Below are 27,856 nucleotides of genomic sequence, written 5' to 3'. Positions count from 1 at the left end.
GGCTGAGTCCAGAGATATTACAGCAGAAGAAGCATCTCTGGATTCTAGCATGGGCCAGTGAGCAAACATTCATTTTTCTGATGTATTAAGCATGAGCATTTTGAGATCCTGGCCCTAATCAAACAAGGTCATGAACAAACTACCCCTTTTTAAAATTTTATGAACCAAACTGCTATATGTTTTTCTCTCTGGGCTCTCTCAGTCAGAATACAAATGTGCCCTGGCTCTTCCAGGGTTTTGCTCACAGGGACTTCTGGCCCAAGCACTAGCTGAGTTCTCAGTGATTTGCTGCCCCCATCAGGATCAGAGAAGAATGTTTTTAAATAAATTTCAATTTATTTAATCCTAAGAGGCAATGACTTCTAGATCAAAGTAGACAGAGGAGCCTGCTGAAGATGGGTACTTCCCACTCCACCAGAGGTCCCTACCCTTCCCCAACTGATCACCATCTGGAACACCTAGAAAATCCATCTTCAGTGAATACTCTCCCTCACATGAGCTCTAGGAAGAGGCTGACATTGGGCCAAAGAGGCTTCAGTCAAGTGCAAGTGTCTTCCCTCTACACAGCACCACCATGAAGGGGTAGAGATGTATCCATTCTTTGTGAATAACTGAGATAATTCAAGGAACTAACAATACATATTTTCCTGTGGGAACACAGGGCCCCTCCCCAAGTCCTCTGCACATAGCCTCCTATGTGACTTAGGTATAAATTAAAGGTCAACAACCCTCCCCAGAGGGATGAGAATGCATAGAAGGTATCATAAACTATTATCTTCCCAAAGCAGTAAACATCTTCAGTAAACATCCTTCCTATGAGCGGAGTGAAAACATCACAAGACCCTATGAGTACTCTTCTTGTAACCCTAGCAGGAACTCTGCTCTCATACCCTAAGATTTGTCCTTGTTCTAAAATCCCTTATATATTACCCCTCACTTATCTCTTTGCAGAGCACTAACTCCATTCATTCTTTGACTGGCTGCCATCAAAGAAGTCTCTTGTTTGTAAGTCCTCATAAAGCTTATTTCTGATTCTTTGCTGGTGTGATCTTTGGTCTCACACCTTCACCTACTCATGTCCTTCAAGAGTTGGGGTGTAACATTTCCACTTATAAAATTTAAATCTGTGCATTGTATGTGATTTTTCCCATGGTCTTATGGAAAAATATTCAAAAAGGTAATTCCTCATGGGGTTTCCATATGGGCACAAGTCTGTTCCTAAACAGGCTCTCACATTTCCAAAATGCCTTGTTGTTCCCGCTCTGTGGTGCTGATGACATTAAGCTTTGGAAATCCCACCATCATCCAAAAGTCCTGAACTCGACCCAGAAGCCATCACCTCTCAAGTGGTACATTCCCTTAAGTCTGAGTTGTTCAACCTAAGGAAACTCAGAGGAGCTTCATCTGGAATTCAGTAATGGGAAGCACCCTTAGTTCCTCAGCACAGCGCAGACCCCTTGGCAGAAGAGTGCAATGTTCTGAGCAAGAACTCTGGAGCCAGGCTACCAGGGTTTGAATATGAGCTCTGCTTCTTCCTAGCTGTGTGGCCTTAGTCACAATTCTTAAACTTTTTTACTTCAGTACCCTTATCTGTGATATGGTGATAATAATGGTGAGGCTTTAAAAGCAGTGAAGCTTTAAAGAGTTAAAACACTTATAGTATAGAACTTAGCAAAGAAGTGCTCAATAAATTTTAGCTACAGTTATATGTATTTCCCCACCAATGCAGACATGTCTATTATTTTTCTATTTATCCAGCAAGTAATTGTTGAAGCAGGCATAAACATATGCAGACTTCTCCAGAGAACAAATGATAATTCCCAGGGATAGTACAATCTGGAAATATTTTTCTAAATGACTCATAAGAAAGTCTCAAAGTGGAGTCAGCACAGAAAGTTCCTTCCTCATGAACTTGCATGAGTTCAATAAATTTTCATTTCATTGGTGCAAATACTGTCTCTGCATTTTGGCTAAAGCCCCCAAGCTGAAAACAGTAAGTAGCAAGTACTCCCCTCCCCAATTTCATAGGGACCTGCTGGATATATCTCCGGAAAGCTCACTAAAAGGCAGCCAAACTGATCTTTCAACTCTGGATTCTAATCACCACCTCCAAACTATCTCAAAGGGGACTTGAAATCCCCAAAGGCGGCTTGTTTAAAGGAATTTCTAAGAATAGCGATCACTCTGGCTCTTCCCCTGCTCTCCCCAGGGAAAACCTGACATGAGTCCTCAAAGACCAGAGGACACAGCTGAACAGAGACTAGAGCCTGTCTTGTGCTTAGACCATTCAGAAGTCAGGAGGCTGCCTGAAACCACCCAAGAGGGCAAAAGAGAAGAGAAGGGAGGAGGGGAGCAGGCTGCATTTTCAGGAGAGCACATATGTAGGAGTTTCCATGAACCTAGTGGACACCATGGAATGTATCCAGACTTGAAGCATCTTGAAAGGACCACACCTCAGAGGACATCTGCCAGTAAAAGGAGAACTCATGAGAAAGTGGCTGGAGAGACAACCACTGAGGCAGGAGTTAGGGGCTAGGGAGGGGAGTGGACCATGAGAGGTCAGAAGAAGGGTGTACCACCCACATCAGGGATGAATATGGTGCAAAAGTCTCAGCAAAGTGGAGCCACGATGCACATTGTGGAAAAGTAAGCTGAAGGACATGATGGCTTGGTACCGCCAGCCAAGAGAGAACCACAAAGAGTGCCAGCTACACACAAAAACTACTTGCTACTCTTCCCTTTCTGCTCCCTTCCACCCCAACACCCAAGCCCCCAACCTGGAGAAACCAAAAGCAGAAAAGCAAATTGAGGAGGAGGAGTGAGTCAGGAAAAATAGGGAACAAACAGACTCAAACCTTCTGCCCCATTTTGAGAACGCCAGTCAAGGATTAGACCTAGGTTGTGGAAATGGGAGAAGCTTTGAATTGGATTTGAGGTTGAAGTTTTGATAGACTTTACTGGATCTTTTAATACTTGGAGAGAGTCAATCATGAAAATGAGGCTTGTTTTTACCACTTGAAAAAGACCAGAGTACAGAAAGGGGGACTAGGAGAAGGGGTAGAAGTCATTTCCTGTTTATAACTACTGAATGCAAATACACCTGTTAAAAATATATGCCAAAGCAAAATCTCATCATTCCTGCCCTCTACCAAGAGAGGACTCTAAGCTGTTGCTTGCATGTGCCTTAGGAATAGCCTGGCATAAACTAAACTGATCCCTGGCAGGTGAGTATTTGTCCTTAAGATTGCTATGAGGAACCCTAGTAGTTCCTGTCTTTTTTCCCCCTGTTCCCTTACACCTGCCAAGCCCAGGAGAGAATGCCCATCAGTCATCACTCCTTGGGTCCACAAAGACCTGCCCAAAGAATTGCCCAACAATTGTGCTCACTGCTTTTAATGACATGATTAACATCAAAACCAAAGTTCTTCATCTGTGTCAGTTTTTCTAGAGGGAGAGTAAAGTGGCGTTTTTATTTTTCTAGTCACGGAGACATTTGACATTTAGTACTGGGTGGGGCAGGAGGCAGGATTTAGTTTGGAAGTAATTTAAAGACCCTTCCCAAGAAATTCAAAACCTTCTCTGAAAGAGGCAAATTCAGAGATTCAAATGACTCCAAAAAGGGCTCAAGAATGAAACAGAATGATCCTCCCTTTCCCCCAAAAAAATTTTTTGAATAGATGAAAATACATGAAAAATATGTCTCATGCCAGGACATTTCAAGAACTTAAGGGGACAATTGGACATGCCCCTTTTCCTTCCCTTTCCTCTTTTCTACTCTCTTGGCCTCCAGGACAAAGTCAAGTCATTTCTAATCACACATTCCATCTTGTTATTTGTTCTGCCATTCTTTGAAAACAGACCACTGGGACAGCAATGTCCTCCTTTCACAAAGACTCAGGGAAACCCACACAAATTCCATCAGAAGCCAGAAGAACCAAGAACAATGGGCTGGCCATTTTTCTTCTGATTTTCCATTCTCCTGAAAGCTCATGGTTTGGTAGAAATTCTTAATTTTCTTAAAGTAACTGAAGGAAGCACAGCTGGAATAGCAATATCTAAATAATATTACCAGTATGCTAATATTAACTAGTCTAAAAATGCCATGAAACATGTGTTTCTCATAATAGCAACAAAGCAACTATAGTATGACAAGCAGCCTGCCGTCCAAGATTACCCTCATTTACATGATTTTATGTTACATGGAATCGACTTTTGGGTTTAAAAAAAATAGAGCTTCAGAGCAAGAGGTGAAATGAAGACCTAGGCATGCAGCCAAAAGTTTAGACTACCCAAACAGATTTGGGCTCACAGTCACATGGCCCATCACTGCTCAGTCTTCAAATCACATGTCATTTATTCCACTTACTTGGAACTGCTCCCATGTGGCTCTTATCACAGGTAATTGTATATAAGATCAATTATATTTGAAGAAGACTGTTTCTTCTTCAAATCAGCATCCCACACCACACCTACCACTAGTTCTCAGTATTGATGGAGCTCAAGTTATAGCTGGAAAAAACACAATATTTGTAGTTCCAGAATTTCAAGCACAGCTTCTGTCTCTTTAGAGTGGTTTAATATTGGACAAGTTTTTCACTTCTCTAAGCTTCAGTTTGCTAATATGTAAAAGGGGTATTAGGATTATTCTACTGCTATATTCAGCACTAACATTTATTGCATGCCTAGTGCATGCTTACAGCATGCCAGGGACTCCACTTCATAATTTTTCATGCATTATTCTATTTAATTCCCACAACAATCTGACAATGAAAGTACTCATATTTTTCCCAGTTACAATCAAGGATACTGAGGGTCAAAGAAGTTAAGTAACTTGCCAAAGTTACATAATAAGTGGCTGAGCTGGGATTTGAACTCAGGTGTGACTGGTGGCAAAGCCTGTACTCTCACCCATGACCAGGTAGAATCAACATTATAACATTCCATCTAAAGTAGAGTAAATAGTAAAGTGGTTAAAGGCAAAGACTCTGCGTTAGAATTCTGGCTCTATCACTTTTCTTGCTGGTACCTCACTCAAATTCAGTTTCCTCGCCTATAAAATGGAGCTAATAACAGTACCTCCCTCATAGGATGGTTATAAGGATTAAATGATTTAATATGTATAGGGAATTTGAAACAATATCAGAATATAGTGGTTACTCTGAAAATGTGTGCTGTTTTTATTACAGTTGACACACAGAAATGATTCGCAAAATGAGGGCATGGAGGGCACCAAATGACAGACTGCTCTGTGAGAACTTGTAAAACTTACTTGAGAAATGTGCAGAAATGACCAGAGACATTTTCAAGGTTGGAGTATCTGCTTTTGCAGATGGAAGGATTAAAATTTTACCATATTTATATGACTCAATTTTAAGTCCATAACTGGTTAAACCAGGAGACATCTGGAAAATAAGTAAAAGGCAGATGGGCATCTTAGCTCCGGCCCTGCTGGCTGAGGCTGCACAGTCAGGCTAGGGCCATCTGATCCAGGCCCAAGCACCCCTGGAGGCACCCTTCCTGCCCGCTGATGCCATTACATGAAGTCACATGGTGATCCTGAAGCAGACCAGGTGGTGCATTGTGATGGAGCGGACATGCCTAGTTCATTAACCCCATGAAGTCATTTTCTAGTCATGCCCATTTCAGAAGGCTGGATATGTACCATGTGGGAGGCTTCCAGGGTGACAGGCTCTAGTCCCCAAAACTAACCTGAAAAAAGAAGATATCCAAATGGCCAAAAGCACATGAGAAGATGTTCAACATCATGAGCCATTAGGGAAATGCAAATCAAAATCACAGTGAGATATCACTTTACATCTGATAGAACAGCTACTATTAAAAAAACAATAATAAGTGTTTCAAAGGATGTGGAGAAACATGAACGTGTATTCATTGTGGGAATGTAAAATAATGCAGCCACTGTGGAAAATGTTTCCTCCGAAAGTAAAATATAGAATTACCATATGGCCTGGCAATCCCACTTCTAGGCATATACTCAAAAAGAATTGAAAGCAGGGACTCGAACAGATATTTGCACACTGATGTCCATAATTGCATTATTGACAATTGGCAAAAGATGGAAGCAACCTAAGTGTCCATCAACAGATGAATGGATAAATAAAATATGGCATGTACATGGAATGAGATATTATACAGCTGTGAACAGGAACAAAGTTCTGATATATATGACAAAAATGGATGAATCTCAAACACATCATGTTGAGTAAAATAAACCAGACACAAAATAACAACTATTACATGATCTCACTAATATTAAATAATTAGAACAAGCAAATTCCTAGAGTCAGAAACGAGAATACAAGTTACAGGGACTGGTGAGGGGATAGGGAATGGAGAGTTAAAGGTTAATTGTCATAGAATTTCAGTTAGGATTGATATAAAAGTTTTGGTAAGGGATGATGGTGATGGTACCAAACATTGTGAATGTAATTAACATCACTGAATCATATCTCTGAATCTGGTTAAAGGGGGGAGTTTTAGGATGTATAGATGTTACTGAAATTTTTTAAAAATTTAAATATCCAACTCAGAAAAAAGGACATTACTGGGACTACTGAAAAAAATGGAATATGAAATATATGCTTTATAGCAAGTTTCAATTTCTTGAACCAGATAACTATACTTAAGGCAGTTATATAGTGAGCATCTTTGTTTCCAGGAAATTTAAGTGTTTGAGGAGCATGATATATGCAACATACTCTCAAATGTTTAGATAAGATAGCTAGATGATGATGATGATTAGATAGATAGAGATACAGATAGACAGACATAGAAAAATAAACAGAATGATAGAAAAAAAGTTGCAAAATGCTAAATTTGGGTATATGGGTGATAGGGAATAATGGCCTTCCATGCATTGTTTTTGTATTGTTTTTGCAACTTTCCTGTAAATTTGAAGTTACTTCAAAATAAAAGTTTAAAAAAAACCCGATAGAGAACTTCTAGGTAAACTTTGCAAATTAGAAAGAACATTCTCTGAGACGTGATATGATACAGAATTAATTGAGCAAGTGAAAATGCAAACCACTTTCGAATAATGTATGGAATTACTCTCAACGTTAAAACCTCAGAAATTTACCAACTCTCATTTCTCGATTAAGATCTGAAAGGAAAAGCTTTGCAGTCTCTAGGTGTAATAAGGGGCCAAAAACGAACATTTACAGTGCAAAGCCAGAAGTAACTTCATCTTGAAACTGTGTTCCTGGATTTTGTCTCCACATGTGAATTTCTGGCTGCAGCAACGATGATAAGCAATTAAATGAGCATTTCACCTCTTTCCAAACTTCTTACTTTATTGCACACATCAGGTGCAACCTCAGGTTTACTATTTGAGTTTTAACATCCATCTCCAATCACAGATTACTGGCAATAGGCCTATCCTACCAAAAAAAAAAAATTTTTTTTAGGAGGAGGAGGATGAGACTGCTTATGGAAAAGAATCTCTTCCCCAGGAAACAAAATGCAAAAATTACTAAAGACAACGGAAAAAACAAACAAACATGGATTTAAAATCAGACCAAATTGAGACGGATGTCTTCTTACTCAGTGATTTTCAAAATAAAAGCCTTATTGTGACAAAACTATAAAAGTAATGCTGATAAGCTTGTTATTAAAATCTGGATATGACATAGATAATGGAGCAAGGAGTTAACACAATTTTACTTTAAAAGCTCTTAAAAGATATTTTGCTTAGCAAAATGCCTTGCCATCCCATTTGGTTGTGAATAAATAGGTTCTGAGATATCATTGTTCAAAAGGAAGAAGTAAGCCAAAGAGAAGTACATTTCTCCACATACATAATGCAAGAAAAAAAAGAAGGTCCCAAGAACAGACTGAGAAAGTGGAGACAAGATAAGTTGGTGGAGGAAATAATAAAGAGAGAATACAGAGGGGAAGTGTCCTGGAAGATAGAATTTGGAAGGTCCGAGAGAAATTCTCACTGTTGGAAAGAGCTGGGGATACCTCAATTTTAGAAATGAATGGAGATGTCTCCTGTTTCGTTTCAAAGAATTTACTATGCTCTGTGGCAAAGCAGAACTCCTGTTTTGCCCAAACCTTTTGTAAGTGTCAGCTACACACAAATGCTTCTTGCAAGTGGTATTTAGGGGAGACCAAAGAAGAAACCAGCTGCACTCTAATTTGAGAAGAGAAAAATCGTATGAAGCTAAATGGAGACTGAGATTGAGGAGAAGCAGAAAGACTAGGAGAAAGCTCCCATACTGCACCTCACCACTGCCCCTGAGAATTTCCCTAGAGAGTAGGTAGAAAAGAATGCTGGGCTTCCCTTCACACGTGCTACGGGATCTCGAGCCATTTTTATTTGAACACCAAAGGTTGGGGTGACCAAATCAAGCTGGCAGAATTGGGGGACACCAGAGAGAAGACATCTGGATTGCATTAAATAAGCATCATCTTCCCTGAGGCAAAAAAAAAAAAGTTCCCCTCTTAAAGAAAGATTATATAGCATTGAACCTTGCCTGAAGCTGGTGCCATTATCAAGATATTCATTAGGAAAGCAACGGATGAAATCGAAATATAACCTATGAAACTGGAAGAAAACAAAAAGGTATATCTCAAAAAAGGTTTATCTCGAAAATAATTAGTTAGGACACAGCTGCCAGAACATGATTTCCTTCTTCATGTACAGAGAAAATTTTCCTATGAGCTTTCTGGTGTCAATTGAAAGAGGAAGTCTGGAAGTTTGAACAATTTTGGCAGTCATTATTTTAAGGGAGGAGCTCATTTCCCCCTCTTGTCCACGTTTTTATCTGGAAGTAATGTCCTTTGAAGTCGGTGGGTTTGAAGGTTTTGGCTGCAGGTCTTACGTTGCTGAGAGTATTTCTTGTCTTAGGAGTTCCACACATGTGCTGGCAGAATTATTACAGAAAGTTCTGACTAACTGTGTGTCACATTGTTCAGCTGCAGTCTCTTGTAGACAATGTAAGGAGTTGCTTTTCAATATGTAACTGTGCCTCCCACCTCTCTCAGGAAATCCTCGCTGCTTCCTTGGGTCTTTATGCTTTGCAATCTGCTCTTTTCCTACTTTCTCCTGAAGCGTTCTTTCAAATGTCATTGGTGACATTCACGACCGCTCCTCAGACCCCCTCCTCCATCCCTGGATCTCTGCGAATTTGCTACATAGAAACAGCTAGCCTCTGACACGGCGTTCACTGCCCGGCAGGAGAGCACTGCGTTGCTGCGGACTCTGAGAGCCTCGTGGGAAGAGGCTGAGTGCACAGCGCAGCCGGAAAAGCGGACTCTGCTCCCCTTCTCAGAACTTAGAACGCTAAAGCTATGCTCTCTGATTTCCCCCTCTAACTTTCTAGCACCTCTCCTTTTCCTTCCTCAAATGGCCACTTGAACTCCAATATTTATCATCATTAATTCTTAGACTTATTTCACATTCTTTGCTTTACCTCCCAGGTAGCTGATGCTGGGTCTCTCTTCAGGCTCTCCCGATGGGACTCTCCAGGTCGGGCTTGCTATATCCAGTTGCCTATTGGACCCCGGTGCTTGATGAAACATGGGCTTCCCACATTCTGCACATTCAGAACCGAATTCTTCATCTTTCTCCAAACAACTTCCAGAACAAACCCCCAGCCCCGCTTCTCACTCTGCATCCCCTCTCGCTATTACTGGCATCTCTATTCACCAAGTTGTCCGAGAGCATTTGCTCTTTCCCGCCTTTCAACAGACTCAAGGAGGAATTTATTATTTGCTTTACAAATGAGAAAACAGAGGCTCAGTGCAATTAATGCCTTTGCACCCTTTAGGGTTAAACCCCCTGTCTGGGCCCCTGCGGGGGTTCGGGGGTTTGGGGGTTCGATCTCTGGGCTGTTTGACTTCAAAGGCCATATAGTCTTCTTCCCTGCCTGCTGCATTCCTTCTTTTAAGTGTGTTGACCAGTGAGCCTGGAACTGGGATGCAAGTTAATAAGAATTATTCCCTGTCCTCAGGGCGTTTGTAGGCAGAAGGAAGACAAGCAAAGGGGGTAATGATTACTTGAATAAGGATAAGTACAATTAGCTACTTTTAAAATTGTTTCTAATCTAGCTCCTCATCTTCACCCTCATTGCCACTGCCTTACATCAGGCATTATCTTCCACTGCTATCTTTGTCCCCTAAATGGTTACTTCTTGTTCCCAGCTCACTGCCAACACACACACATACATTATCCTTCCTCCACACCTGTATCACAGCAATCTTTCTCAACAGAGCCCTGATCTTGTCATTCTCCTGATGAAAACTCTTCGTCTCTCCATATACTCCAGGAGATACCCTTGTGTCTAATTCCCCAAATATTTTTGCTGTTCCCCTTGCTCAAAAAAGCCATTGCTGTTCACACTTTGGGCCCTTTATGCATGATGCTCCCCCTGCCAGCAATATCCGCTCTTCTCCCTTCTGCCTTTCTAGTGTTTACTGCCTCCGCAAAAGTCAGCACCACCACTCTTTCCAGGAAGCCTTCCCTAAGCCTCCCCAGTGTGAAGCAGGAGTCCCTCCTTGTGCTTGAAATAATCCTGCAGATGACTGAATAAAAGACTTGTGAAAATGAGCCCCTCACATATATGTCTTATGGAAATTAGAATTTCAGCCTCAGAAGAACCTGTCTGGAAATACCAGAGCAGAGAGAGGCTTAGTGGGCATGGCTTCTTGGAGCCCCCAGAAACACACTCAGATGGGTGACATTGGTGTTTACCTGTCCACGCTGAGGTCCCACAAGGCCATGATGAGTCCTGGGTGGGGCCCTACCAAGCATCGTATAACCCCAACCACATCACCCTGAAAATCCGGCATAATTAACTTAAGCAGCTCATAAACTAACCTATAATAAACCATGCTTCCAGCATGTAACATCCAGGTTCCGGGAACAATTTCTTACAGCACATCAGCACCATCTTTCTGCATTCTCCACAGGTGCATCACGCACATCCAGTCATGTTCCAGCCGTGTAAGAATCACCACTCTGCAGATGGGCCGTTTTACCTCCATTTCCAGGGGAATTAGAAGGTACTGAACACAACAGGCTGACCAGGGGCTATGGCATATTCCCAGGAAATCCTAGACATTAATCTGATGTGTAAGATATTTGTTACTCTATCGTAGCATTTCATCACAGTGGCCTGAGAGTTGATTTACTTGTACTTCTCATTCATAAGACTGCAAGGTCCTTGAGAGTAGAAGCCATGTCTTATTCAACTTTATATCTCCAGGAACTTTACTTGATGAGTAGTCACTAAACTTTTGGTGAATGGGTGAATGAAGCTGAAATACAAATCCCATGAGGACAGGAACAATGCCACTGTATCTTCCTAGCACTTAACACAGTGCCATCACTTAATAAACCAAAGGTAAAGGTATATACAGACATTTTCTCATGTGCAAATATTTACAAGTATACAATATTGCAAAAATCCTAATAGGATCATAACATTACACTCAGGATTGATATTCTTAGCAGAAATTATATTAGTTCTATGCAGTTCTGATTGATTACATTATATGTGTTGAGTTATTAATATTCCATATGGCAAAAACAAATTGATAATTATTTAGTAACTGTGATGTTTTGATATACAGAATCTTTCACATGTAAAGGAAACGAAAGGTGCTTTGGGTATTGAAAAGTTTGGGAACTAGTGCAAAGCAACTCAATGTTTAAAGAACTAATATCACTAATATTTATTTTTAAATAAATTGTGATCAGAGTAACTAGGTCTTTCATTAGATTGAAGTGGCCCAAATCTGGTAGATGGAGAAGAATCCAGACTCACTAAGCAACTTTCAGTTTATGGGTTTGGTGTTGGCAGGAAAGTAGGAACATAAAGAATTCTTGCATGAGCTTCTCCCTGGATTAGTACCAATATGAAAAGTAAATAAACGCTATCTTTTCACTTTCTGTTTGTTTGACCAGAAATTTCTCCGTATGTTGTTGTATTGATTAGGACATTCTTTCAGTTTCAGAGTAATTAATTTAAGCCAAAGAGGGCTTTATTAGTTCTTGTAACTGAAAAGTCAGTCAAAGGGATCAGGCCTGCCTGGGTCCAGGATGTCAAATTATGTCATTAAATGGAAGCACTCCATCTCTAACTTCAGGCTCTGCTTCCTTCCCCCTTAAAGAGGTTTTCTGCTCTTGGCAGCACACATTATCTCTGCAGCTTCAGACTTAAATGGTTCTTTGCTCTTGCAGTCTTCAGAAGAAGCCTCTCTTTGCTCATCTCCATATCAATGCCCATCTCAGGACACGTCACTATATTGGGGTGGATGAGGTACGATTGTCCATTTTGAGTCAAATGTCCAACCCTGTGGGGAAATGACCATGTGAGTGATAGCCCCATCAGCTTTGGGAGGGGAATTCCAAACAGAAAGACGCTGGGCAGATGGAAGTATTGTTTATAGGGACTGAGAGCAAGAGCCACGTGAAGTGTCTTGCACAGAGGCCACATGATACCTAACCTCCCACATATGACCTAATCATATATTTTTTCCTGAAAGTTCTGAAGAATTTCCTCCTGGGTCCAGTTAAGAAAAAAAAAAACCCGCAAAAAGTTTGGTTTATTGGAAAAACCAGGAGGTTCCAAGCGCTGTAATAAGATAAAAGGCTTCTGAATGATCAGCTTCTAACAAATGACTTGCTTGCACAATGCCTCAGTTTCAGCAAAAAATACATAAAACAAATTTGCCTTCTCAGGTAGAGATTCTAAGACAGGATGATTTAAAGAGCTAGAAAAAGCCAAATAACAGTTTTTATCAGGAGAATAAAATAGCATCAATATTCTGAGTTGGACACCACCAGGAGAAGCCAATATCCCACAATGACATGTGAAATGTCTGCTTTGATTTCTTGTGGGGATTATTCAGCAGTGTCAAGACAAAACATCCGGGAAACAGACTTGGCCCAGTGGTTAGGGCGTCCGTCTACCACATGGGAGGTCCACGGTTCAAACCCCGGGCCTCCTTGACCCGTGTGGAGCTGGCCCATGCGCAGTGCTGATGCGCGCAAGGAGTGCCGTGCCACCCAGGGGTGTCTCCCGCGTAGGGGAGCCCCACGCGCAAGGAGTGCACCCATAAGGAGAGCCGCCCAGCGCGAAAGAAAGTACAGCCTGCCCAGGAATGGCGCCGCCCACACTTCCCGTGCCGCTGACAACAACAGAAGCAGACAAAGAAATAAGACGCAGCAAATAGACACAGAGAACAGATGACCGGGGGAGGGGGGAGATTTAAATAAATAAATAAATCTTAAAAAAAAAAAAAAAGACAAAACATCTCAATACCCATAAGTTGTCAAAAAACTCACAATCTGAAAAAACATATCACACTTATGGCAAATATTACCAATCTTCTGATGGAAAATGGATACATTGCCAGTTTAGGAGAATAAAGATAAGTCTGGAGGAAAGAAGAGAGGGAGGAGAGAAGGAATGAAAGGAGAAAGGGAAAGGAAGAGAGAAAGAGAAAAAAAGGGTGAACTTTTGACCTACCCTTCAGTATAAATGGTTAAGAATGTAGGTTTTGCAGGGACTCAAACAGATGGTTGTACACCAATGTTCATAGCAGCATTATTTACAATTGCCAAAAGGTGGAAACAACCCAAGTGTCCATCAACAGATGAATGACTAGATAAAATGTGGTATATACATTCAATGGACTATAATTCAACCATAAAAAGGAATGATCTTCTAATAATGCTATAACATGGATGACCCTTGAAAACATCATGCTATGTGAAATAAGCCAGACATAAAAATGCAAAATGATTCCACTTATATGAACTATATAAGCAAATCCATAGAGACAAAAAGCAGATTAGAGGTTACCAGAGGCTGAGGGAAAGGTTGTAGTGGGGAATTATTGCCTAATGGATACAATTTCTGTTTTGGGTGATAGTAATGGGTGGCAGTGGTGATAATACAACATTATGAATGTAATTAATGCCACTGGATTGTATACTTATAAATAGTTAAATGGCAAATAAAAATATATCATTTTAAAAAGAGACAAAAGCCTTTGGAGTCAAAGAGATCTGAGATCAAGATCAGACTTCGGCTACTTAATAGCTATCTAAAATGGTTTAACTAGATTCTTCGTCTGAAAACCAGGGAGAAAAACAATGGTGCGATTCAAATGATAAATGAACAATTCACGTGTGGTGCTGAGCCTGGGGTCGGTGGTAGTGAGTGTTCTTTAATTGTCAACTGAGATCATGATAGGCTGATGGCGACAGCACACCCTGCTGATGGAGACTGGGAATCATAGTGCTCCGTAGAAAACATGTCCTATATAGTGGTTATTTAATTCCATGAACTTAAAAATACCTAGACAGAAGTCCCGAATTGGCCATGTCCCTTTATTTCCAATGCAGAATGTCAATCTGTGGATAAAAGTACATTCTCATTTGACAAATGGAAAATAGGAAAAGGAATCTAAAGAAGCATCAGCATTATGAATCAAAAGTTTTGCAGAACACAAGAGGTCCCTCTTGGCAACAAATCTTCCAGTCATGATGATTTAGAAATCAGAGTAACAATTTTCTGCCTCAGCCCCACCAGATGTCTCTTCAACAAAATGCAAAGGCAATCAGTGCCCTCGTATGAATTCAGTGGGTGCCCAGGAATCATTATACAGAAAGAGCACAGTTTTAAATAACATTCTAGAATTACCTTCTGCTGCCACACATACAATCCTAAGGGAAGAAAGCTTTTGTTTTCATTAAGATGATAGAGGGGAGGCAAAGGTGGTGATGATATCATTTCAATTAGTTAGGAATCATGGGTGATACTTGGGAGACCCTGCAGGAGTTCCCTTTAAAAATTAAAAATGAGGATGCTCTCTCAGTTAAATTATCGAATCAATGGAAACAGAGATGTGCAGTTACCTTAAAGAGATAAAGTGATTCGCAGGCCAGAAAAAAGACTTGGATCCGTAATTGTTAGAAGGAATTGACACAGAAAAGATAAACCATTTTCTTTTGGCAGCTGGTCATCCAAGGAGAGCTGAGAAAGAATGAGAGAGGCATGTGTGGGTAGCTCCTGGAAGGACTTCTGGGATAGATGAATTCCCACCGTGGGGCTCCATCCAAGCAATCACATCATCAAATTCCATCCTCACCAACAAGCTCGGAACATCATTTGAATTTCTGTGCCCATTGGACCAGAGGGAGAGAAGATGTTGCTCAAGTCACCCAGGAGAGAGTTCCAGTTCCTGGATCAGGTCCACTCCTCATTCCAAACTTTACTTCTGACATTCTGGCGTGTTCTTCAGTCTCTCCTGAATTTGGTAGTGTCAGCCTTGCCCCGACTCATGAATTTGAAGGCATTGAGAGGATTGAGGTTTTCGCTCGTCAGGGCTGAGGGGCATTATCCTGGGTTCAAGTATATTCATTGAAGCCATTCTATCTGCGCTACATTTCAGGGGCTGTGAGCTATCTCCTGGAAATATCTGCTGCAAGTACATGCTTCCACACCTGTTTTTCCAATTTACGGAGTTCCGAATATTGATTTGCTCTTAAAGCTAACTATTTTTCAGGGTATGTAGACCTTGTACATTGCTGAGAATGGGCCCTCCATGACAGTGCTGACTGAGGAGCTTCCCTGGAGGAAAATGCTGAGAAATTACAAATGTATGCATTCTTTGGGTCTTCCTTCTTATAGAAAAAGGAGAATAACTCTAAAGAAACTATCAGCTAGCACAAATCGTTAAATAGCAACAAATGGCCAGGTTGGCAATAGAAATTCATTCATTTGTTTATTCATTTAGCAAATATTGAGTGAGCCCTTACTATGTGCTAGCTGCTGTTCCAGACCCTAGGGGTGCTCCAGTGAGCCAGGGAAACTAAAATGCCTGACCTCAGGGTGCTTACAGCAAAGGAATTTGTAACTCAAGTATGGAATGTGTCAGAGGGTGATGAGTGCTGTGGAGGAAGGCACATCGGGGTGGCAGGGTGGTGGTGGGCATGAGCAGGGTAAGCTGCACTAAGAAGGTGACAGTTGGGTTACAACTCGAAGAAGTGAGGGATACCTGGGAGAAGACTATTCCAGGCAGAGAAAACAGTGAGTGCAAAAGCCTGGGGTTGAAAACAGCCTGGAGAGCTGGAGGAATACGAAGGAGGCTAGTGTGGCTGGAGGGGAGAGGGACCTGAGACGGTAATGTCAGAGATGTCAGGAGGGGAGGCGGATGCAGATCATGCAATTTGGAAATGTCAGCATAACTTTAAGTAAATAATATGCTAATGACTTTTAACACTTCACAATCAAGCCTGGGTTTTGCCACATACATGCTTACATTCAGTAAGTGTTATTACTTTTTAATGGAACAATTAAAATTATAAACAGCCCACTGAGGAATGACCTTGTGGGGTGTAGGTCAAGGTTATGTGTTGCCTGTCTCTTCTCTGTGACTTTTTCCCTCTAACCTCCTTGCTCCACCTTCCTTGTGAAAGTAATATCTTTCTGCATTGTCATATAATTACTTATGTACGTATCTGATTCCACCTCAACTGTGAGCAGCTTTAGAGCAAGGACTTCACTCTTTCTTGTAACCTGGAAAATCTGTATGTCAGAGAAATAGAACTGACAGCTATTTCAGGACAGCTGATTACATTTCAAGACATTAGCTTGTTCCTTAACTGCACACATAAGCACAATCAACATTGCCTAACAACTCTGCATGGGCAGCAGACAATTTAGTCATGAGTAAGGACCTAAGACTCTGGAGTCAGACCTGGGTTCCACTCCCAGCTCTATTATTTATTAGCTGAATGACCTTGGGCAAGTAACTCAACCTCTCTGAAACTCAGTTTCCTCATCTGTAAAAAGGGGTAATAGTAGTACCATCCTCATAGGGTTCTTAAGTGAAATAAATTATATAATCAATCGAAAGCACCTACCACAATTCCTGACAAAACATTCCACTAAATGCTATTATAATGAACCTGTGTTAAGTACATTTTATTACAGTGCACAATTTTGATTCTCAGCTTGCATATGGCTTTCTTAATTTTGTAAACTGCAGCACATTTTTTTAAGTGCTATAAAGCACTACAGACTAAAGTCTTCAGAAGCAGATACTTGAACATGTTCATACTATCTTACCTGCAATTCTGAAATACAAGAAAGCCTCAGGATTGTGAAAGTTTTACACAATCCCTCTGGAGGTAAAACTTGACCTGCCCTAAATTACACGGCTGTAAATCCTAACCAGAACTCACGAGAAAATGCATTTATACTTTATTAGTCCCACTTGATTGTGTACACTCATAGCTTTGCAGCAAAAATATGAATAAATGTGATTATGAGGTGCTGCTCAGACTCTGCTGGGATGTTGAATAATTATCCATATATGTGTGTGGTCTAGATTGCTTTTCTAAAATTCTAAACCATCTGAACTCAGAAACATATCTGGCCACAAGCGCTCCAGATAAGAACTTGTAGGCCTGCAGACTGGAGGCACTGAGGCTGCCCCAGCACATTGCTCACATGTGAGGGTTGACAGCGTCTTCAGTAATGCCAGCCGCAGCGCTGAAGGCCTAGATTCCAGCTTAGCGAAAAACCAGATGGCTAAATTTGGAGCAGTCAAACTTCCCCAAAACACCAGAGAAGGGAATGCTTTCCTAAAGGAAGGCAGGTTCTTTGACTCACATCTAATCCAAAGTATACAGGGTTTTTCAATGACTGTAGAAAACTGGGATGGTACCAGATTCTCACTGGCTATAGGAACTACCTCTTCAATTTCTGGGTGTGATCCTGGACACAAACCAACTCAACAACATGGCACCATGTAGGACTTAAAAAGCCATGTTTTGTCCCATTTTCAACAAGATTAAAAGTTAACAAGATGGGAAATGGATGTGACTCAACCAGTTGGGCACCCGCCTACCACACGAGAGGTCCTCGGTTCGGGTTCCTGTGCCTCCTAAAGAAGATGAGCAGAAGCCCGCACCCACCACAATGAGCTAGATGCCTGAACGAGCAGATGCCGCAAGCCAGCAGACCCTGCAGCCCGTGGGCAGCACATGTGGCTCAGGCCATTGGGCACTCCCCTCCCATGTGGGAGGTCCCGGGTTTGTTTCCAGGTGCCTCCTAGAGAAGGCAAGCAAACAACGAGCGGACAAAGGAGAACCACCTCGGGAGGGGGGGATACATTTTGTTTTTAAGTTTATAAAAAAAGAAAAAGCTAAGAAGCTCATCTGGCATTTCTAACCATGCATTTATCCATTTGTCTGAATGGATGATTGATTACCTGATGGAGGAAATGACTGCCTGTGTTTGTGTTGCATGGCAAAGCACGGTCATAGCAGCAGGTCTGGAGAGGCCGAGAGAAGCCACTGGGTAGGGGTCTGTGTGAATAACAGCAGCACAGCCTGGTATTTCACTTTTAAGGTATTTTTATTTGAATGCCTACAGGCATGACATTCACCCCAGGCAGCTACTATTTCCACCACAGCCTGTTGTCGCTATCATCTTAGGTCTGGGCTAATTCAATAATGTTAAACACCTGGCATCTTTGGCCTGGGCCAGAATTTTTTTTTTTTTTTTTTTTTTTTGGTGGTGATGGGGAAGGGGCTATAAAGGATATTATTGGGACAAAGAGATCCAAAAATTAGATAATTCTATGTAACACGGCTAATTTCCTAAATTTTGAAAGTTGTCCTGTGATTATGTTAAGAAAATAAGCTCATTGTTTAGGAAATACACACTGAAATACAGGGGAGCAAAAAGGTAAAAAATAAAATAAATAAATACAGATTATTGTGTTCACCTCAAATCTACTAAATAAGTATTTCTAACAGTGATGCTCAGAAATATGCACTGGTGAGAAATAGGCCAGGAGATTCTAAGGACACTAAAATTTGGAAACCAATGAATTGTATCGATGCTCCAAGCGTGGTCTGCAGACCACGGTACCAGCTTCACATGGGAGCTTGTTAGAAATGAGGAATCTGGTCCCATTCAACCCTACTGCATCTGAATCTGCATTTTTAATAAAGCTCCCATTTAAAAGGCCCTGGTCTCTATTACCCGCCGATTAATGAAACTCTGTACCAAATTAAGGCAAACGCTTTTCTTTGCCACTGTGTTTGCCCTCAAAGTCCAGAAAGAACAAAAGATGGAAATAAGATGAGCCCCAGCAAATCATTTGTAACTACTGCCACTATCCATTCAGTTAAAATGGAGCATTTATTGCTACTGCACAAGTGTCACTTGAGTCCATCAGGGCAGTAGTCTATGTTCTTCCTTTCCCACTCTTGTCAGGGCAGGGCATAATGACCCCAGAGAAACACAGAAGATGTGCCTAGAGTAGGCACACCAATTCTTACCACAAAGTTAGAACTGCGAGCTCAGGGAGGTACGGGGAGTGCTGATCCTGATTCCAAAGACTCTCATCATTTTACTTAAAGCACCTTATAGAACATAATTAGATTGTCCTAGGAAAAACAAAACAAAAAACATTCTTTGCTTGCCTCAAAATATGAGAAGCAGAACCAACCCTGAATGCCGATAGAAGGGCCACTGTTGTCACCATGGGGACTCCTTTCCCAAACAATGTTCCCTACAGCATAGCCTAGTAGATGCTTCTGGTAAAAAGGACCTTTGTGCTAAATAAGTTTTGGAAATACTATATTTTCTATCTCCCTTGGAAACTAAAGGTGCATATTAGCATATTCAAGGCTCTGAGAAGTCCTGCATTTAAAAAAAAAAACTTACTCTTGTATAACCCAGTGTTTCCCAAATAAATTCTTTTTCTTTAATGTTACTGCTTATGAAACTTTTTTTAAAAATATTTATTTATTTATTTCTCTCTCCTTCCCTCCCCCACCCCAGTTGTCTGTTCTCTGTGTCTATTTGCTGCGTCTTCTCTGTCCACTTCTGTTGTCAGTGGCATGGGACTCTGTGTTTCTTTTTGTTGCATCATCTTGTTGTGTCAGCTCTCCATGTGTGCAGCACCATTCCTAGGCAGGCTGCACTTTCTTTCGCGCTGGGTGGCTCTCCTTACAGGGTGCACTCCTTGCACGTGGGGCTCCCCTACGTGGGGGACACCCCTACGTGGGGGACCCCCCTGCGTGGCATGGCTCTGTTTGCATGCATCAGCACTATGCATGGGCCAGCTCCACACACATCAAGGAGGTCCAGGGTTTGAACCGCGGACCTCCCATGTGATAGGCGGACGCCCTATCCATTGGCCCAAGTCCACTGCCTCAAATATATTCTTTATTGGGACTCCTTTTTAAGACAATACTTAAGAATATTTTCTAGAACTCAGTATTTAAGAGGAAATCTGAGAAAAGTCTACCGTGGAAAATTTATACTCAAAGGGAGAACTCATTTCGTTCTATCAACAGAAAGTTAAAAGAATGAATGGCAGTGTGAAGCACATCGAAAAATATTGGCAGGACCCCTGAAGAAGTTGGGAAATAGACTTCCATTCCCTGCCAGGAGACTTCCTCTAGGGATAAAGAGACTTCTTTTGTCCTGAACAGAAAAGCAGAAGCAATATTCTTTGTTTATGTTAGAGTAGGATATTGGGATGATTAGTAAACTACCAGAAGAGTCTTTTTTTTATTTTTCCCACTCCCTCAATTCATATCCTCCCACATCAAATCCTATGTTACCCCCTCTATATCCTATTTCTTCATGTCCACGCCACCCTCCTTATTCAAGTTACCGTGCTGGACCTGTCCACCTGGACAACTGCAATAGCCTATTCACTGGTTTCTCTGCTTTCACTTTTGTCCTCCCAATGCATTGTTCACACTGCAGCAAGGTGATCTTAAAACTCGGATCTGATCAAGTCACATACAACTGAAAACTTTCCAAGGCTGGCCCTGCCATGAGGAGAACATGAAGATAACATAGGCTGGCACGGCATTTCTCATCTAGTTCATCTTTTTTTTTTTTTTTTTTTTTTGGATTTTTTAAAAAAGCTTTTATTCATTTTTGATCAGGGAAAGGCCAGTCTCAATGTCAGCTTGTCACCTAATCATAAATTTGAAATTTACAGGATTGACTACCCTAAAGACACTGTTCCTATCAACTTTGACAATACAACTTAAAATGATCTCCCCTCAGTTCCCTAAGATTGCATGTTTAAAGAACAAAGAATCCCTTGTGATAGCCAACATTGGTACTTGGACTAAAGATCAAATATCAACAAAGGAACAAACAAGACTAAGAACATTGTAACCTAACAGCCCAGCAAATACAAGTATTAAGAGGAAAAAAGTTGCAGGCACCAAGTTTTTATAACAGCAATTTCATCAACATAAAAAGAAATGTATACTTGTGTGGAATTAACTAGTTTGCATATAAGCATCTGAGTAAGCTAAGTATTTTTCATAATAATCCCTTACTGTAAACTAATGTGAAATCATGGAAATAAACTTTTCCCTAAACCCTATCAACTAGACTGAACAAAATTCAAAGTTTGGGTCTATCCAAAAAGTCCTCCAAGACCAGGGAGATCTGCTGTAATGATATAAAACTGTTACTTAGATTTGCACTAATATACAAAAGATTTAAAGTATTCCACTACTCTTATGTCTGAATATGGAAATGCTTAACTACTCAGGCTCATGCATTAACTGCATTAAAAACGATGGGATCTGCTACCATGGCATTTTCTAAAAATTAACAGGAGCTGTTAATTCCAATATAGCTCCCTAAGAATGCCCAAACAGAAAAATTTAGTTTGGTGGTGGCTGTGGCTTAACAGTAACATATACCGTGACTTTACTTTGCCACTACTTCAACTATCTTATACCTAAATCTACCAACTTTAATGAGCAGATTTGTACCTGTCTACCAAATCTTTTAAATTTGCTAAATACTTTTTACTGACTCTTAATTCAGTTAGGTATAGCTACTACCAGTTTTACAGTGCTTTCTCTGCATGTATCTGGAGAGTCTGTCAAGAGAACTGTTATAGTATTGTAATTAATTGAAGCTTCTAGACCACTGACTCTGAAATAAGAAAATTAGCGAATCATAACAAATGGCTTTCCACAAAGGAACACAAAAACTTTTCTAATCATAAAAGATGCTATTAAGCCTTTGTTATAAAAAGTATATAAACATAATTCAGAAGATTCATGGTCTACCAGAAAGCTTCAGCTGATCACAATACCATGACAATTATCTCCAGATAGATAGCAAAGAACATTCTTCCAATAGTGTGGTAGAAGTTTCAAATAACAGGGAGAGGAAGTCTAGAGCATAGTACACATCTAGTAAAATGGGAACAGGGTGACAATGACTGGCTATTCATAAAGGACCACTGTTCCTCCCTATGGACCAATACTCCCTACAAAATAAACCATGCCTTCATTATTGCTTATTTAAAATTACATTTTTACAGAGCTATTTAGTACCTGACACAGAAGAACAATCACATAAGGAAGCATTTATTTGAGGTTTAACATGAAATCATACAAATAAAATTTGTATAAACACAAATCCACACTGAGGCATAACACAGATAGCAAAGGACAGAGTAAAAACAAAGAAAACTAATTGGCAGCTATATACAGTTGGACAGTTGTGTCTTGTACACTAGAAAGTCTTTTACAAAATAATCAGATCAACAGAAGACCAATCTTCAATGTTGTCCTGTAAGACGGGTACTTTATCATTTCCTCCTCTTTTCTCCAATGTCCTCCTTTAGTATGGCTGGTAATTGTTTTGGTGATTGCCACCCCCTCGAGATGCCTTGCCATATGTGCTCTGTTGGCCACTGTAGTCTGCATATCCCTGTCCATATCCATAGCTCTCATAGTTATACCCAGTATAATCATATCCGCCATAGCCACTATAGTTTTGATCACCACCATAGGTACTATTGTAATTTCCATATCCTTGATCATAATAGTTATTAAATCCTTGGTTCCAGTTTTGGCCCTGACCTCATCCACGACCCCTAGTACCACCTCGTCCACCAGCTGCAGCCCCTCTCCCTCCTTTCTGTTGTTGCTGTTGCTGCCTATATACTTCTTTGGGTTGTGCAACTTTGATTTCACACTTCCCAGAACCAATCTGATGGTATCTGCTCTCTAATAATTTCTTTACTGGCTCTTCATCTGTATATGTGATAAAACAAAAGCCTCTTCTTTCATTTGTTTTTGTATCCATAGGAAGTTCAATGTTTTCAATCTCTCCGAATGCTCCAAAATATTCTTTTATTTGTTCTTCAGAAGTATCTGGGCTCAAACCACCTACAAAGACCTTTTTTGGGGGTTCTTTCCCTTTTAATGCCTTCGCCCTTTTGGGGTCTATCAATTTGCCATCCAGTTTGTGTTCCTTCAGTTCCAAAACCTTATCAACACTAGCAGCATCTTTGAAAAGCACAAATCCAAATCCTCTTGATCTTCCAGTGACTGGATCTGTTTTAATTGTGCAGTCTACAACTTCTCCAAATCGAGACAAATACTCAGTCAGATCTTTCTTGCTTGTATCCCAGCTCAAGCCTCCAATGAACATTTTACCGTCATCCTGCTGATTCTTGCTCGCATTGATCTTGGATCCCTCTGCGAATTCCTCTATGTTGCTGTACTCGTTCATGTCCTCCATGGTGGCGGAGCTGTCGGCAGGGGGGTGCTGGCGCGCAGACCGAGTCCCGGTAGCGGCGGCAGCGGAGCGTTGTATATCCATCTAGTTCATCTTGATTCACCTCTCGCTCATTCTCCATGCTCCAGCCATATAGCTCTTCTCCTGTATCCTGGAGGAAATCACTCCCTCCTGCTGCACGTAGCCTTTACAGATGATATTCCATCAAGCTGGAATACTTTTCCCATCTCAGTTTTGCCTGGTTATCCTTCAGTCACTATACAAAAATTCTTTCCTCCAGGAAGGCCTCCTTGATTTGATGGTCTAGATAAGGGCTACTCAAAGCGCAGTCTACAGTGGAGCTGGTGGAGCTCAGTAGTTGAATGCTTGTTTCACATGTACACGGTCCTGGGTTCAATCCCTAGAAGCTCCTTTTTAAAAAAATGCAATCTACAATTCAGAGCCAGCCCTTAAGTTGTTTGCAATGAGACGAATGCAGAAATTGGCAAATAGGCATTAAGGAATATTTATAGCATTTCAGTATTCCCACGATACCCAAGCAAATGATTAACAGGCTCATCTTGTTTGTTTGTTTTTTAAAGATTTATTTATTTATTTATTCCCCCACCCCCACCCCACCCTGGTTGTCTGTTCTCTGTGGCTATTTGCTGCGTCTTCTTTGTCCACTTCTGCTGTTGTCAGCGGCACGGGAATCTGTGTTTCTTTTCGTTGCGTCATTTTGCTGCATCAATTCTCTGTGTGTGCGGCACCATTCCTGGGCAGGCTGTACTTTCTTTCATGCTGGGCGGCTCTCCTTACGGGGCGCACTCCTTGCTCGTGGGGCTCCCCTATGCGGGGGACACCCCTGCATGGCAGGGCACTCCTTGCACGCATCAGCACTGCACGTGGGCCAGCTGCACACGGGTCAAGGAGGCCCGGGGTTTGAACCTTGGACCTCCCATGTGGTAGGCGGACGCCCTAACCACGGGGCCAAGTCCACCGCCCCAGGCTCATCCTGTTGAACAAGGCGGAGACCAGGTCAGGTCAAATGCAGGTGGCTAGTCATATGAGGTGCGATTATACTCTAGCTTCAGTCCACGATTGGGGGAAAACACTAGTCCTTCAGCACATCATGCAGTTTAAGAAGCATGGGTCTGGTCATGTTGTCGTGTTATACATACTCAAGCTCCACGTACCTTCCTCTGGAAGAATTTATCACAATTGGTAATTGTACATACATTTTGTGATTTGTTTTTCTTATTGTATACCTCTCATGCAAGACTCTTAGATTCATAAGACCATAGACCAGACTTGTCATTGTTCAACAGTATATCCCCCAAGCCTAGTACAGTACCTGGGACATAGCTAGTACTCAATAAATGGGTCTAATGAGTAAGTGGAGACAGTGTATGTGGTGGGCCTTGCTGACAGTATTGTCACCTCAATACTGTTCTTCAATACTTACTCCATCATCTGAGGTTACATATGAGGATGGGAGAGTAAAAGGGAGCAGGGCAAGTTTATAGAGGGAAATGAGCAAATAATGATTCCATTTCATGAATTCAACCAGACCCTTTCAGATTGCATTTCAACGATATAATGGAGATAAAATGCAAAGTGGACAATGTTGTCTTCCGGGTACAAAGGAACGTTTTGTCTTTGTAACCCAGATCCCTAAACCTCTACTCTCACACAACTTGGGTGCTTTGTTTTGCTTTGATTTTTATATTTAACTCTAATTAAGCAAGATCAGAAAATATTATTGCCCTGACAAGAACAATACTCAGCACAAGCCACCTTTCTGCTGTCTTGCATCTCCTCTTACAGGTCTGCAAACTGCCTTCTACTTCTTTGTTCCCAGCTGATTTGCTGATAAAATGGAGAACAGAGAGCTCCGGTGCTGGTGTTACCCCGACAGCTTGACTCCTGGCAGCCAGTGGACCTCAGAGCACAATTTCCTCCCTGGTGGGTTATCAGAATCAAACGCCTCAGACTAATCTGAATTTCAAAGGATGCGGACATCCAGCTTAATTTAAAAGGATTATTCTGAAACAGCTCTGGGTAGGACATTTGGACTTTTTGCCCCTCTGTTAGCTCAGACAGGCCTCAGAGGGAGCTGGAATCTTGAACGTTTTCCAGGAAAGAAAAGAAATTGTAATATAGTGAAAAGAGCAATGGATGGCACCAGAAAGTCTTAACCCCAGCTCAGGGGAAGGCATCGAATCTCTTCCAGCTTTCATTTCCTCATATGTTGGGGAAAAAAAAAAAAAAAAGGATTTGACCAGATGACCTCTTAGATCTCTGCTAGCTCTGAAATTCTCTGACTATAATCTCTAAGGCTCTTCCAGATGCCAAATTATGTAACTGAATCAATTCAAATTTCTCTAGGTCACAAGCATCAAAGTGCTAAGGAGTTCTGCCCCTGCTCCCTACTTAAATCAGGTTTTAAAAGAGGAGGTGGCATACCACACCAATGAAAGAAGTTGTCAATGTGGGAGGAGTGGGGGGTGTGGAGAGTGGGGTATATGGGAACCTCATATTTTTTAATGTAACATTTTGTGTGATCTATGTATCCTTAAAAAAAAAAAAAAGAGGAGGCAAAAGTGGAGAGGCTATACTTAGAGAAAGAACTTGCCATTTGTTACTCCTAAAATTCAAAACTTTCTTCTGAAAGTCTACAGTACAACAGCGACCTCATCCTGGTATTGTGAAAACTCATTTGTCTACAAAATCCTATGACTCCGAGATCTAACTATAGTTCTATTAATGGAAACTGCAATACTAATGTTTTTCCTAAAAACAACACATCTGGAAAAGGGAGTCTCAGATCAACCAGTTTGTGAAATGCTATATGCTCTCCTCCCCCCTCATTAAGGTAGCACATGGCAGAAGGGCATGTTTAAGCCTGAAAAGTCCTGCACCAAAGAAAGGCCACCTAACTTTGTTTGCGCTAGCATTTCTCAACATTTAACCACCAAAGCCTTTTTTCCTCTAAAACATTCGTTAACATTTGCTGAACTAGAATTCCACTGAACATACTGAGAAACGCTGGTCTTAGCAGGCTCTGTTCACCCAGCAGGAGCCACTGCAGCCACTTGGTAGGTGCTGGGAGCACCTCAGAATCTTTGGAGGTGGAGTCTAGAAATATTCATTTTAACAAGTCCTTTAGGGAGGGGTGTGCTGGTAGGTACTGGCTCCCAAGGACTGACTGTTATAAAATTTTAGGACTTACAGCAATTTTTTGAGCCACTTAACAGCACACTGATAGAATGAATTTTATCATGCTGGAAGTATTTACACCATAAAAAGTGGCAAACATTAAAATGCAGGGCCTTTTGTTGTCTTTTGGTTCTTTGACATTTATCTGCAAATGACTGCCCCCAGGTGGCCCTTAAATACACTAATGTTTGAGAATCACTGATAACACATGCGATATTATCAGGATATATATTACACTATGTGTCAAAACACCTATGTTAACATGTGAATCACTAGTTTTGCCATGTGTTTAGATGTTCCAAAAAATGATACGCAGGAAAAACTTTTGCATTTTCTCCTTTAAATTAGGTAGGGATTATCTAGGAATAGTTGTAATGGAGTAAGCAGGGTTTCATTATGAGGAGGAAATTTTTGCTTTTACCCTCTTTGTAAATTGAGATGTGTAATCGGCCTTGCTGACAGACACGTACCTTTATTATAGTCAACTCTTCAAGTAATATGGGGGAAAATAAGAGATAATAAAAAATATTCTCAGACTATGGATTGTCGCATTTTCTTCTAAATTTTATAAGTTCCTCCTTGCCACCTCATTTCAGATTGAAGACAAACACTTCCCACACCTGTTGGGAGTCTAGAAGGGGTCCCTTGTTTTGTGGTGCTTTAGGGGAGGACCTGTCATGTACACTATTTCTTTCTTAAAGGGGACTCCTGCGGCAGATCCAGTTACAGTTCTGATGCTCCACTAGCAAACACAGAACTCAGAGAGCTCTTGTTTTCTTTTCTCTGGTTCATGCAAAATGCAAAATCCAGTAGCAAAACCAGAAAACTGAGAGAGTGAGACGTCTGAGTTTCCTCTTAGCATTTGTTCTGTTCCCTCTGAAGATGGACAGCCTCAAGGTGACAGCTGGACTCCATATGGTTTCATTTGAACAGCTTATCCAGCACAAACACACTCCACTGAGCATAGCCCCAGGTCTGGAACCCTGACCCACGCCATGATGTGTTCATCTTTGTGACTCTAGCAGTCCATTCTGACAGTTAAACAATACAGCCTGGCCTGACTATTCTTTCCTGTAAAACTCCAA

The 27,856-nt window shown here is 41.2% G+C and overlaps 1 protein-coding gene across 1 annotated transcript; it reads right to left on the bottom strand.

Annotated features, from left to right (window-relative positions):
• Nucleotides 1-21,243: 21,243 nt before the first annotated feature.
• On the bottom strand, nt 21,244-23,657 carry LOC101443892 (heterogeneous nuclear ribonucleoprotein D-like). Its single transcript, XM_012529219.4, has one exon. It carries the CDS (start codon nt 23,655-23,657, stop codon nt 22,914-22,916), a length of 744 nt encoding a protein of 247 aa, XP_012384673.3. The 3' UTR covers nt 21,244-22,913.
• Between the last annotated feature and the right edge of the window lie 4,199 nt (nt 23,658-27,856).

The sequence above is a fragment of the Dasypus novemcinctus genome, chromosome 12, assembly GCF_030445035.2.
Source record: "Dasypus novemcinctus isolate mDasNov1 chromosome 12, mDasNov1.1.hap2, whole genome shotgun sequence".
In the NCBI taxonomy this organism is placed as follows: Eukaryota; Metazoa; Chordata; class Mammalia; order Cingulata; family Dasypodidae; genus Dasypus; species Dasypus novemcinctus.
This window is presented reverse-complemented; position numbering and strand designations above follow the sequence as displayed.